The following is a 12,293-nucleotide window of genomic DNA, read 5'->3' as shown; positions in this document are numbered from 1 at the left end:
ATCTTTTGGAGGTGGAGGCAATAAGACTTGGTAATGATTTAATTGTAGCTGTGAGAGAAAGAGGAGAGTCAAAGATGACACCTTGTTGAACAACTAGAAAACTTAAGCTGCCATTTTACTGAAATGATACAAAATAGCAGCTAACACAGATGCCAGCTCTTTTTCTAAGTGCTTTACATCTGTTGCCCTACTTATGAATAGGGAATAGTGGGGGAGGAAAAAATTGGGAGTGGGAAATCAAGAGTTTGTTCTTTAAAACATAGTATGTATGAAACTTGCTGGATTTCCAAATACAGTATTGAGTATGCTGTAGATATATCAGTCTGATGAAGTTCAGGGGAGAAGTTCAGCCTGGAAATAAGAATTTGTTTATATCATCAGTGTATATAGGGGGTATTAAAAATGGTAGAACTAGGCTAGGCATGTTGGCCTATGTCTGCAATCCCATTTTGGGAGGCGAAGATGGGAAGATCGCTTGAGGTCAGGAGTTTGAGACCAGCCTAGACAACATAGTGAGACCCCGTCTCTACAAAAATTTTTAAAAATTTAGGCCGGGCACCTAATTTGGTGCTCACCAGGTGCTGTGGCTCACCATATAGGTTTGAGCATCATCTGTTTATGGGTGGTTACAGAGGCCGTAGGAATATTTCTGTCTTGCACAGGCATAATCCCAGCACTTTGGGAGGCTGAGGCGGGTGGATCACCTGAGGTCAGGAGTTTGAGACCAGCTGGCTGACATGGTGAAATCCCGTCTCTACTAAAAATACAAAAATTAGCTGGGTGTGGTGGCGGGTACCTGTAATCCCAGCTACTAGGGAGGCTGAGGCAGGAGATTCGCTTGAATCCGGGAGGTGGAGGTTGCAGTGAGCCGAGATCACGTCATTGCACTCCAGCCTGGGCGACAAGAGCGAAACTCCATCTCAAAAAACAGCAACAACAACAAAATAAAAATAAAAAATTTAAAAATTAGCTGGGTGGGTGGTATGTGCTTGTAGTCCTAGCTACTCAGGAGGCTGAGGTGGGAGGATCAGTTGAGCTCAGTAGTTTACAGCTTCAGTGAGCTATGATTGTGCTGCTGCATTCCAGCCTGGGTGACAGAGACCCTGTCTCAAAAAAAAAAAAAAAAAAAAAATTGTAGGACTTGATGATATGACTAGTCAGGGTTCATTTTGCAGGGGAGGGGTTGATTACTGCTTCTCTAGGAGGGATTTAGAAATTTAGTGGGCTGGGCCAGGTGCGGTGGCTCACACCTGTAATCCCAGCACTTTGGGAGGCTGAGGCGGGCGGATCACGAGGTCAGGAGTTCGAGACCAGCCTGGCCAAGATGGTGAAACCCTGTCTCTACTACAAATACAAAAATTAGCGGTGCAGTGGCAGGTGCCTATAATTCCAGTTACTCGGGAGGCTGAGGCAGGAGAATCGCTTGGACCCGGGCAGCAGAAGTTGCAGTGAACTGAGATCGCGCCACTGCACTTCAGCCTGGGCGACAGAGTGAGACTCCATCTCAAAAATAAATAAATAAATAAATAAATAAATAAATAAATTTAGCGGGCTGATTTTGGACATCCTAGTCACTGGGGAGGCTGTGGACATTTAATGGGCTGCAGTGAGGGATACTAAGTGAGGGTTGCTAAATGTCCTGCAGTGTATGGGATAATTCACAATAAAGAACTATTTCTGCCACATGCCAATTATATTCTAGGGAGTGGGGGAGTAAAGATAGCAAGGAGATGAGATTTAAGGACCAAATCCTGGGATTCTGCAACATGTAGAGGTCAGGAAGAGGAGGAGGTTTCTGCCAAAGAGACTACCTCAGTTGAAGTAGGAAAACAAAGACCAGGAGGTCCATAGATCCCAGTTTAGTGAACGCTTAACAGTTACTGGGCCCGTGAAACATAGATTGGAGGGGAACAGTCCAGAGGAAGTGAGAATATTTTGGATTCTATTGTGTCTTTGGGCAATGAAGATGAAGACAAAGATCTAAGATATGTTTTGGAAATCACTCATGAAGTAGAGGATGAGACTTCTCATTTGGTCAGTTAGGTGGATGGTAAAAGCTGCAGGAAGAGGAAGGAGTAAGTAGGAGGTAGATAATGAGTTATGCATGTTGAACAGAGGTTTGTAGATATCTAAGTGGAGATGTTGAGTGAGTTGGACATGTGAATTTGGATCTCATTCATTGAAAAAATAGTTATTGAGCACTTGCTGTTTTTCAGGAACTATTTTAGGTGTTGGAGATATAGCAATGGACAAAAACAGGCAAAATATCTGTCCTGAAAGAGCTTATATTTTAGTGAGAGGAGATTATAAAATTAAAAAGTAAATATGTAGTGTATTAGAATAAGCACTTCGAGAAATAGAAAGCTGGAAAAGAGATAAAGCTGAGGTAAAGTGGTCTTGGTGATTGCAATTTAAAGTAGGGTGATGAGGAAGACTTAACTTAGAAGGTAGCATTTGAGCAAAGTCCTAAAGGAATTGAGAAATGAATATGTCGGGGGAAAATATTCCAGTGCGAGGGCCTCAGCATGCCTGGCACATTGAAGGAACAGCAAGAAGGTTCATCTGCCTGGAGCTTAGTGAGGGAAGAGGAGAGTACTTGAACATGATAGGAGTATGTGACATTTGTCTTAGGGCACTATAAGCTGTTGAAAGGGCTTTGGCTTTTACCTTGAGCTTCTGAGAAAGATCTGGACTGAAAATATGTATAGGTTTGAGCATCATCTGTTTATGGGTGGTTACAGAGGCCATAGGAATATTTCTGTCTTGCATAGGCATCCAGTTAGTGGAAACACAAAGTAGGCTTCTCCTCTGCAAAAACTACACAGAATTTTTCTAGCAAGACATCCTTCTGTTTGTGATTCTGTAAGAACAGGGGTATTTTGTTAATGGAAACTTTCCATCACAAACCAGGATCATCCCCTAGGATTGATATTATAACAACATCAATCAAAAGAAGTAAATGATTTATGTGGCTTTGGAAGAGTTCAGTATAATCTAATAGAGAAATTAGAGGTCTATAAGAGTCCCTTGGAACATGTGAAAGGACCATGTGGTATTGGAAAATTGCGATCTGTGATTTCAATAGCTTAATATTAGAATTGGAAAGTTTCAGATGGCTGGCAAACTGTCAGTAAAGTCCTATTCTTAAAGGAGTACTGTCCTAGGTTGGGTTATCTTTGAGGCAGACTCTGATAGTATAGCCTGAAGAATGCTTATTAGGAAGTGCCCTTGGGATCAACACCCGTGGAAGGGAGGGGACAGGAGCAGCAGTATTTGGCCATAGGGAGAAGTCAAGCGGCAATAGAGATCCAACAGGAGACTTAGTGGACCCCACGGGGGCTCTGGAGCTAAAATGACCTGTTAGAGTTGTCTTATGTGTGCTGTAACGGCTGGGCTTACACCCTGGTCTTGACTGGATGTGGACTCCTGAGAAGGATGTGACCTTCCTTGAGTCAACTCTTCATATCTGAGGCACTCCCTGAAAGGATTGACAGTTGTAGGCTGTCTCCCAACAGCAGTCCTGTCATTCCTTAATGGGGGATCCAGCCAGTGCAACAGCATGCTACCACAGTATACCCTTGTGTTGCTCAGATCTACTACTTAAAAAAACAAAAAAACAGTATTTTTGAGATATAATTCATATATTGTAAAATTTACAATTACTTTACAGTTTATAGTATACAACTCAATGGCTTTTAATATATTTGCAAGTTGTGTAACCATCACTCTAACCAATTTTAGAACATTTTAATTACCCCCAAAAAAACTCTGTTCCCCTTAGCTGTCACTCTGTAATCTCCTCCCCACCTACCCCCAACATAGGCCACCGCAAACTTTCTGTCTCTATAGACTTACCTATTATGGACATTTCATGTAAGTGGAATAATATGCTGCATGGTCCTTTGTGATTAGCCTTTCATTTAGTATGTTTTAAACATTTATCCATGTTACAACATGTATCAATACTTAATTTCTTTTTATGCTGAATGTCCCATTGTATTCATTTTGTTTATCCAGTGATCAGTGGAAAGACATTGGGTGGTTTTCACTTTTTAGCTATTATGAATAAAGCTGCTATGAACATTTGTATACAAGTTTTTCATTTGTTTGTTTTAGGGACGTTTGTTTGTTTTTGTAGTTAGCTGGGACTATAGGCACATGCCACCATGCCCGAGTAATTTTTGTATTTTTTGTAGAGATGGGGTTTCACCATGTTGGCTAGGCTTGTCTCGAACTTCTGACCTCAAGTGATCTGCCCGCCTTGTCCTCCCGAAGTGCTGGGATTACAGGCATGAGCCACCGCATCTGGCCTGTGTACAAGGTTTTGTATGAACATCCTTTTTTTTTTTTTGAGATGGAGTTTTGCTCTGTAACCCAGACTGGAGTGCAGTGGCACGACCTCAGCTCACTGCAACCTCCGCCTCCTGGGTTCAAGAGATTCTCCTGCCTCAGCCTCCCAAGTAGCTGGGACTACAGGCACCCGCCACCATGCCCAGCTAATTTTTGTATTTTTAGTAGAGACAGGGTTTCACCATATTGACCAGGCTGGTCTCAAACTCCTGACCTCAGGTGATCTGCCTGCCTCGGCCTCCCAAAGTGCTGGGATTACAGGCGTGAGCCACTGCACCTGGCCTTGACATATGTTTTTATTTCTCTTGGATATATACCTAGGAGTGGGTCATATGACAAACTCTATGTTTAACTGTTTGGGGAACTGTTACTCTTCCAAATCGGCTACATCATTTTACATTCTCACCAGCAGTGTATTGAGGCCCCAGTTTCTCTACATCTTTCCTAATACTTGTTTTGTATTTATTTATTTATTTATTTAACTTTTATTTTACATTCGGGGTACACGTACACGTGTAGGTTTGTTATATAGGTAAACTGTGTGTTACGGGGGTTTGGTGTACAGATAATTTAGTCACCCCGGTAATAACCATAGTACCTGATAGGTATTTTTTCTGATCCTCTCATCCTTCACCCTCAAGCAGGCCCCAGTGTCTGTTGTTCCCTTCCTAGTATCCATGTGTTCTTGTTTCAGCTCCCAACACTTGTTATTACCTCTTTTATTTATTATAGCCATCATAATGGGTGTGAAGTGTTATCTCATTGTGACATTGATTTGCATTTCCTGTAGGGCTAAAGATGAGATGTTGAAGATCTTTTCGTGTGCCTATTGACTGTTCGTATATCTTTTCTTATGAAATGTTTATATACATCCTTTGCCTGTTTTTAAATTGGGTTGTCTTTTTGTTATTGAGTTATTGTTCTTTATATATTCTAGATATAGGTTCCTTATCAGATAGATGATTTGCAAAAATCTTCTCCCATTCTGTGGGTTGCCTTATCACTTTTTTGATGGTGTCCTTTGAAGCACAAAACTTTAAATTTTTTTCTTTTTCTTTTTCTTTTTTGAGACCGAATCTTACTCTATTGCCCAGGCTGGAGTTCAGTGGCATGTTCTCAGCTCACTGCAACCTCCGACTCCCAGGTTCAAGCAATTCTCATGCCTCAGCCCCCTGAGTAGCTGGGACTACAGGTACAGGCCACCATGCCCAGCTAATTTTGGTATTTTTAGTAGAGACAGGGTTTCACCATGTTGGCCAGGCCGGTCTCAAACTCCTGACCTCAGGTGATCCACCCATCTCGGCCTCCCAAAGTGCTGGGATTACAGGCATGAACCACCACGCCTGGCTCCAAGTATGTATATTTCAATTTCACATTCAGTGACCAGGGAGTGACCACCAGTTAGGAGTTTGAGACCAGCCTGGCCAACATGTTGAAACCCCGTCTCTACTAAAAATACAAACATTAGCTGGGCATGGTGGCAGATGCCTGTAATCCCAGCTACTCAGGAGGCTGAGGCAGGAGAATCACTTGAACCCGGGAGGCGGAGGTTGCAGTGAGCTGAGATTGCACCATTGCACTCCAGCCTGGACAACAAGAGCGAAACTCCGTCTTAAAAAAAAGAAAGAAAAAGAAAAAAATAATCTCACTAGCACAGAACCCAAATTTCTACCTATCTTAGTAAACAATCAAAAGCACATTTCACTTTATGCCTCAATTGACTGCTGGCCAACCATAACTTCTATAGCAGCTCTCACTTTGATACTCTCTAGTAAATTTAAGTTATATTTAAGGTTAATTTCAGTTGAATTTAATTGTTTAATAATAAATTTGACTGATAAGATTATATTAAAATTTAGGTTATGTTTACTTAAGTGAAGTAAGGAGGTCAGTCAGAATGAAAACTTAAGTTTCCAGTACAAACCTATGGAGTTGTCATGTATTATTCTAGTTTATCATATGGCCATGTTCTTTAGAATTTGTCACCAGGCTACTATAATAAAACTCAATTTACCAAATTCTTCAAGATTTAACTTGGTAATGAAGCTACAAAATTTATGAATAAGTACAGACTGCCCTCTTTGAACAGACTGTTCAAACTAAGAGTGGATCTAATTGATGAACTAGGTAAAAACTACTCTTGAGGGGGAAAAAAAAAAGCCAAGGTCCTAAAGAAATCATCTAAGGTCATTAAAAGCAGAAAAATTCTGATCTTACAAGGTAATAAAGAGCAGTCTTCTCAAAGCAAGACAAAAGCTCTTAATCTGAGCCAGATGATTGCTAGTACCAGTAGCCCGTGAGCCACTGCGCCTGGCCCTACAACTGCATCTTATTCCCAAGTTTCTCCAGTCATTCCTGTCAGTAGGTTGTGACTTATAAAAAGCAGGCTCTGAATTGGAGTTTAGTATTTAGACTGTTAGGAATGACCTTAGGATAAAAGCCACAGGAGGAGTAGGAAGCTGGGTAGGGCAGATTTGACACTTGCCTTGATTGGGGGTGCAAGAGGCTGTATATTATACTTAGTCAACTTTCTTTTGAAACGTTTTTTGTTTTATTTTCATACTTGAGTGGATAAACTTACAGCTTACTGAACCATCCTCCTGTGTCTAAAATAACTTCCATTTTCCTTAGGCAAAACCAATTCCCTTCTTCAAAGATGTTCCTCATGCCCTTTCTCAGGTGTTGTATTTTTCTTACAAAAAATCTTGCCTTTTTCCTTATACTCTAGTAAATTCAAAATGAGGATTGGAAAGGGAGCTTATGTGAGGAAACTAAGAATAATATATTTTAAGACAAAAATTAGCCTTAAATGTTTTATGATAATCTAGTATTGTACATCTGTATCTCAATTCCCCTAAAATAACTCCCAGCCTGGCACAGTCTCAGGCTGTTGTAATCCTCAAGAGGCCGACGTGGGAGGATCACTTGAGCCCAAGAGTTAAAATCTAGTCTGGGCAACATAGGGAGATCCTGTCTCAAAAAAAAAAACAACTATCATTTAATAAGTTGTACATTTCTATAATGTTCCACTTTTAAACTATAGTCAATGTTACTGAATTAGGATTTTTTTTTAAAAGCATAAAAGGTGATGGACTATATGTATTAAGTGTATCATTTACCTTTTTCTCTTTTTAGAAACAATATCTCACCTCCCTAAACTGGTTAATAGTGGCATGGAAGATCCATTTGGTGAGTATCACCTACATTTTTCTTAGTAAATGACATTTCTGTTTTATCCTCACCTCCATTAAAGCTTTGAGAGTAAATCGGTTTTTTTCATATTCAGTATGCTACTCTCTAGAATAATGGGTCTCAAACTTTTTGCTTCTATAAGAATCCAGTTATATACTTAATGATAGAGTGCCAATGACCTTTTGTTTATGTGACATATCTATTGATATTTGCTGTATTACAAATTAAACCTGAGAAACTTTAAAAATATTAATTTGTTTAAAAACGACATTGATAAACCCATTATATATTACACAAATAACATTTTTAATGAAAAAAATCAAGAACCATTTGACAAGATAAAATGAGAAATTTAAATTTCTCTATCTTAGCCGGGCGTGGTGGCTCATGCCTATAATCCTAGCACTTTGGGAAGCTAAGGCAGGCAGATCACTTGAGGCTAGGAGTTCGAGACCAGCCTGGCCAACATGACAAAACCCAGTCTCTACTAAAAATACAAAAATTTAGCTGGGCCTGGTGGCACACACCTGTAATCCCAGCTACTGTGGAGGCTGAGACATGAGAAATGCTTGAACCCAGGAAGCAGAGGTTGCAGTGAGCTGAGATCATGCCACTGCGCTCCATCCTGGGCAACAGAGCAAGACTCTGTCTCAAAAAAAGAAAAATAAGTAAATAAATTTCTCTATCTTAATCACTCAGTAACTTATGTATACTTCTCTTTGGTTGGAAATATAGTTCTGCTTATATTTCAGAAACAAGTGTGCTTTGTAGTGCTTCATTAGTACTTGGCCAATGGAAGATAACATAAAAGTGACTGGGCACAGTCGCTCATGCCTGTAATCCCAGCACTTTGGGAGGCTGAGATGGGCAGATCACTTGAGGTCAGAAGTTCGAGACCAGCCTGGCTGACATGGTGAAACCCCGTCTACTAAAAATACAAAAATTAGCTGGGTGTGGTAGCGAGTGCCTGTAATCTCAGCTACTCGGAGGTTGAGGCAGGAGAAACACTTGAGGCCCGGAAGGCGGAGGTTGCAGTGAGCCAGGATCATGCTACTGCACTCCAGCCTCGGCAACACAGGGAGACTCTGTCTTAAAAGAAAAGAAAAGAAAAAGATAACATGGAAGTAATCATAATAGCAGGCATGTGTAATATATATGTACGTGTGTGGGTGTCTATATATATATATATATATATATATATATATTTTTTTTTTTTTTTTTTTTTTGAGATAGTGTCTCACTCTGTGAGACTCACTCCAGGCTGGAGTGCAGTGGCACCATCACAGCTCACTGCAGCCGTGACTTCCCGGGCACAGGCAATCCTTTCAACTCAGCCTCCTGAGTAGCTGGGACTACAGGTGTGCACTCCTATGCCCGACTGATTTTTTTTTTTTTTTGGTAGAGATAGGGCTTTGCCTTGTTGAGCAGGCGGCTCTGGAATTCCTAGGCTCAAGGGATCCACCTGCCTTGGCCTCCCAAAGTGTTGGAATTACAGGTGTGAGCCACTGCACCCAGCCTAATATTTCTAATTAAGTTTAGCCTGCGTATATTTCATCTAGCAACATGAGTAAAGGAATGTAAGTCTAGATGTACAGAGGTTTAATGTCTGCCTTTTTGGCGATAAAGTCATTTACTGTGTGTGGAACCCCTTTTCTTTTCTTTCTTGTTTTTTTTTTTTTTTAAGACTGGATATCACTGTGTTGCCCAGGCTGGAGTTCAGTGGCTGTTCACAGACGCAATCATAGCATGCTACATCCTTGAACTCCTGGGCTCAAGCAGTCTTCCTGCTTTAGCCTCCCACTGTGTTTGGATGGTAAGGGGTGAAGAAGACTGAGTAAAGAGGCTGTTGCATTCAGCATTAATTATGCATATTTCCCACGTAGCTAGGACTACAGGCATACTCCACCACTCCTGGCCCTATTTTTAACTGATGCTCATTTCAAAGTGAAAGATATGTCTTAGGATATCAGACTTTTTGAAACCATAACATTGACTAGGAAGACTAGTTAGGAAGTACTTTTCATTTTAAAATACACATTAGCAAAAAAGGAAAAAAAGAAATGAGAGGCAGTTTTACTTGTTTAATTTCAGCATACTGGAGGAAGCATCCGATTCAAGCGTTTTCTGATCTTTCATCACACGGAAAGAAGTCTGAATCCCTTTTTATGCCAGTGCAGCTTGAGGAAGTATAGTAAAAATACTACTATATAATACTAACTGAGGTTAGGCTTTTTGGGCTACTGGTACTAGCAATCATCTGGCTCAGATTAAGAGCTTTTGTCTTGCTTTGAGAAGACTGCTCTTTATTACCTTGTGAGATCAGAATTTTTCTGCTTTTAACGACCTTAGATAATTTCTTTAGGACCTTGGCTTTTTTTCCCCCCTGAAGAGTAGTTTTTAGGATTATACCTAGTTCATCAATTAGATCCATCCTTAGTTTGAACACAAGAGGGCAGTCTGTACTTCTTCATAAATTTTTTTTTTTTTTTTTTTTTTTTTTTGAGACGGAGTCTCGCTGTGTCCCCAGGCTGGAGTGCAGTGGCGCGATCTGGGCTCACTGCAATCTCCGCCTCCCGGGTTCAAGCGATTCTCCTGCCTCAGCCTCCCGAGTAGCTGGGACAGGCATGTGCCACCACACTCAGCTCATTTTTTGTATTTTTAGTAGAGATGGGGTTTCACCATGTTGGCCAGGATGATCTCGAGCTCCTGACCTCGTGATCTGCCCGCCTCGGCCTCCCAAAGTTCTGGGATTACAGGCATGAGCCACCATGCCCAGCCACTTATTCATAAAGTTTGTAGCTTCATTACCAAGTTAAATCTTGAAGAATTTGGTAAATTGAGTTTTATTATAGTAGTCTGGTGACAAATTCTAAAGAACATGACCATATGATAAACTAGAATAATACATGACAACTCCATAGGTTTGTACTGGAAACTTAAGTTTTCATTCTGACTGACCTCCTTACTTCACTTAAGTAAACATAACCTAAATTTTAATATAATCTTATCAATCAAATTTATTATTAAACAATTAAATTCAACTGAAATTAACCTTAAATATAACTTAAATTGTCTAGGGAGTATCAACGTGAGAGTTGCTATAGAAGTTATAGTTGACCAGTAGTCAATTGAGGCATAAAGTGAAATGTGCTTTTGATTGTTTACTAAGATAGGTAGAAATTTGGGTTCTGTGCTAGTGAGATTATTTTTTTCTTTTTCTTTTCTTTTTTTTATTTGAGACGGAGTTTCACTCTTGTTGCCCAGGCTGGAGTACAATGGCATAATCTCACTTCACTGCAACCTCCACCTCCCGGGTTCAAGCGATTCTCCTGTCTCAGCCTCCTGAGTAGCTGGGATTACCAGCACCTGCCACCACGCCCAGCTAATTTTTGTATTTTTAGTAGAGATGAGGTTTCACCATGTTGGCAAGGCTGGTCTTGAACTCCTGACCTCAGGTGGTCCATCTGCCGCGGCCTCCCAAAGTGCTGGGATTGCAGGCGTGAGCCACCATGGCCGGCTGAGATTATTTTTTATTTTTATTTTTATTTTTTTGGTTTGTTTTTGGTTTTTTGGGTTTTTTTGAGATGGAGTCTTGCTCTGTCACCCAGGCTGGAGTACAATGATGTGATCTCGGCTCACTGCAACCTCCGCCTCCCGGGTTCAAGCAGTTCTCCTGCCTCAGCCTCCCAAGTAGCCGGGACTACAGGCACCTGCCACCACGCCCAACTAATTTTTGTATTTTTAATAGAGATGGGATTTCGCCATATTGGCCAGGCTGGTCTTGAACTCCTGACCTCAGATGATCCACCTGCCTCGGCCTCCCAAAGTGTTCGGATTACAGGTGTGAGCCCGGCCTGAGATTACTTTTTTCTAAACACTTATTTAAATCTTAGAATTTGTAAATTAACATTCATTCAATCATAATATGGATTTTAGAGGAAAATAGAAATGATTCATAGTTATATTTAACAACCAGTCTCCTCTGTCTCCATTTTTCCTTCTAAATGTTATACTGATTTTTTTTCTTAGTTGTTTACTATACATATACACATATATACATATGATAAGAATTTGGTGTACTCAGTGCCATTTGACAAAGAAAAGAATTGAGGATGTAAAATGAGTTTGTTTCTTTTGGTGGAGTGAGAATTTTGTTATAATCAAGTTAGCTAATAATTAAGTAGAAATGTTGAAAAAGAGATAAAAGACTACACATTGGGTACAGTGTACACGGCTTAGATGATGGTTGCACCAGAATCTCAGAAATCACCACTAAAGAATGTATTCATGTAACCAAATACTACCTGTTCCCCAAAAACCTATTGAAGTAAAAAATGACATAAAAAAGAAAAAAAAAAAAAAAAACAGAAACTGCCCGAAAGAAAGAACGAAAAGAAAGAAAGAATTATGTGTGGTATTCCAAAAATAAAAGTAGTGAGGGATTTTTACGAATAAAGTACCAGAAGGATAGACCTAAGGTCTCTAGCACCTTTTCTACCTGGACAGATGCTTACACATTTCATTATGTAATATTTAAATATCATGTTCGTTAATATCACTATTGGTCTCATTGAAAAAAATGTTAAATGTTGGGAAGCTGTCAAGCTCACTCTGGATGTAAATTTTCCAAATATAGGAAAAAGCTTGAATTCTATCACTAGCAACAAATACTGTTAATTTTCTTTATTAGTGACAGTCTTACTTTTGAGAAAATGCCTGTCAGCTATCTAAGCTTGAATAACATAGCTTCT

The 12,293-nt window shown here is 40.1% G+C and overlaps 1 protein-coding gene across 9 annotated transcripts in view; it reads left to right on the top strand.

The window, feature by feature from the left end:
* Positions 1–12,293, top strand: part of PHACTR4 (phosphatase and actin regulator 4) — a 145,972-nt gene that overhangs the window by 36,878 nt on the left and 96,801 nt on the right. For 8 of the 9 annotated variants that reach the window (XM_054560277.2, XM_054560229.2, XM_024251833.3 and 5 more), the window contains 1 exon segment: positions 7,486–7,539. In XM_054560277.2, coding sequence (XP_054416252.1) covers positions 7,486–7,539 — 54 coding nt within the window. 9 annotated transcript variants of the gene reach the window in all.

This window comes from Pongo abelii, chromosome 1, assembly GCF_028885655.2.
Source record: "Pongo abelii isolate AG06213 chromosome 1, NHGRI_mPonAbe1-v2.0_pri, whole genome shotgun sequence".
In the NCBI taxonomy this organism is placed as follows: Eukaryota; Metazoa; Chordata; class Mammalia; order Primates; family Hominidae; genus Pongo; species Pongo abelii.
The sequence above is the reverse complement of the archived record's forward strand: the minus strand, read 5'-3'. Positions and strand labels throughout refer to the sequence as shown.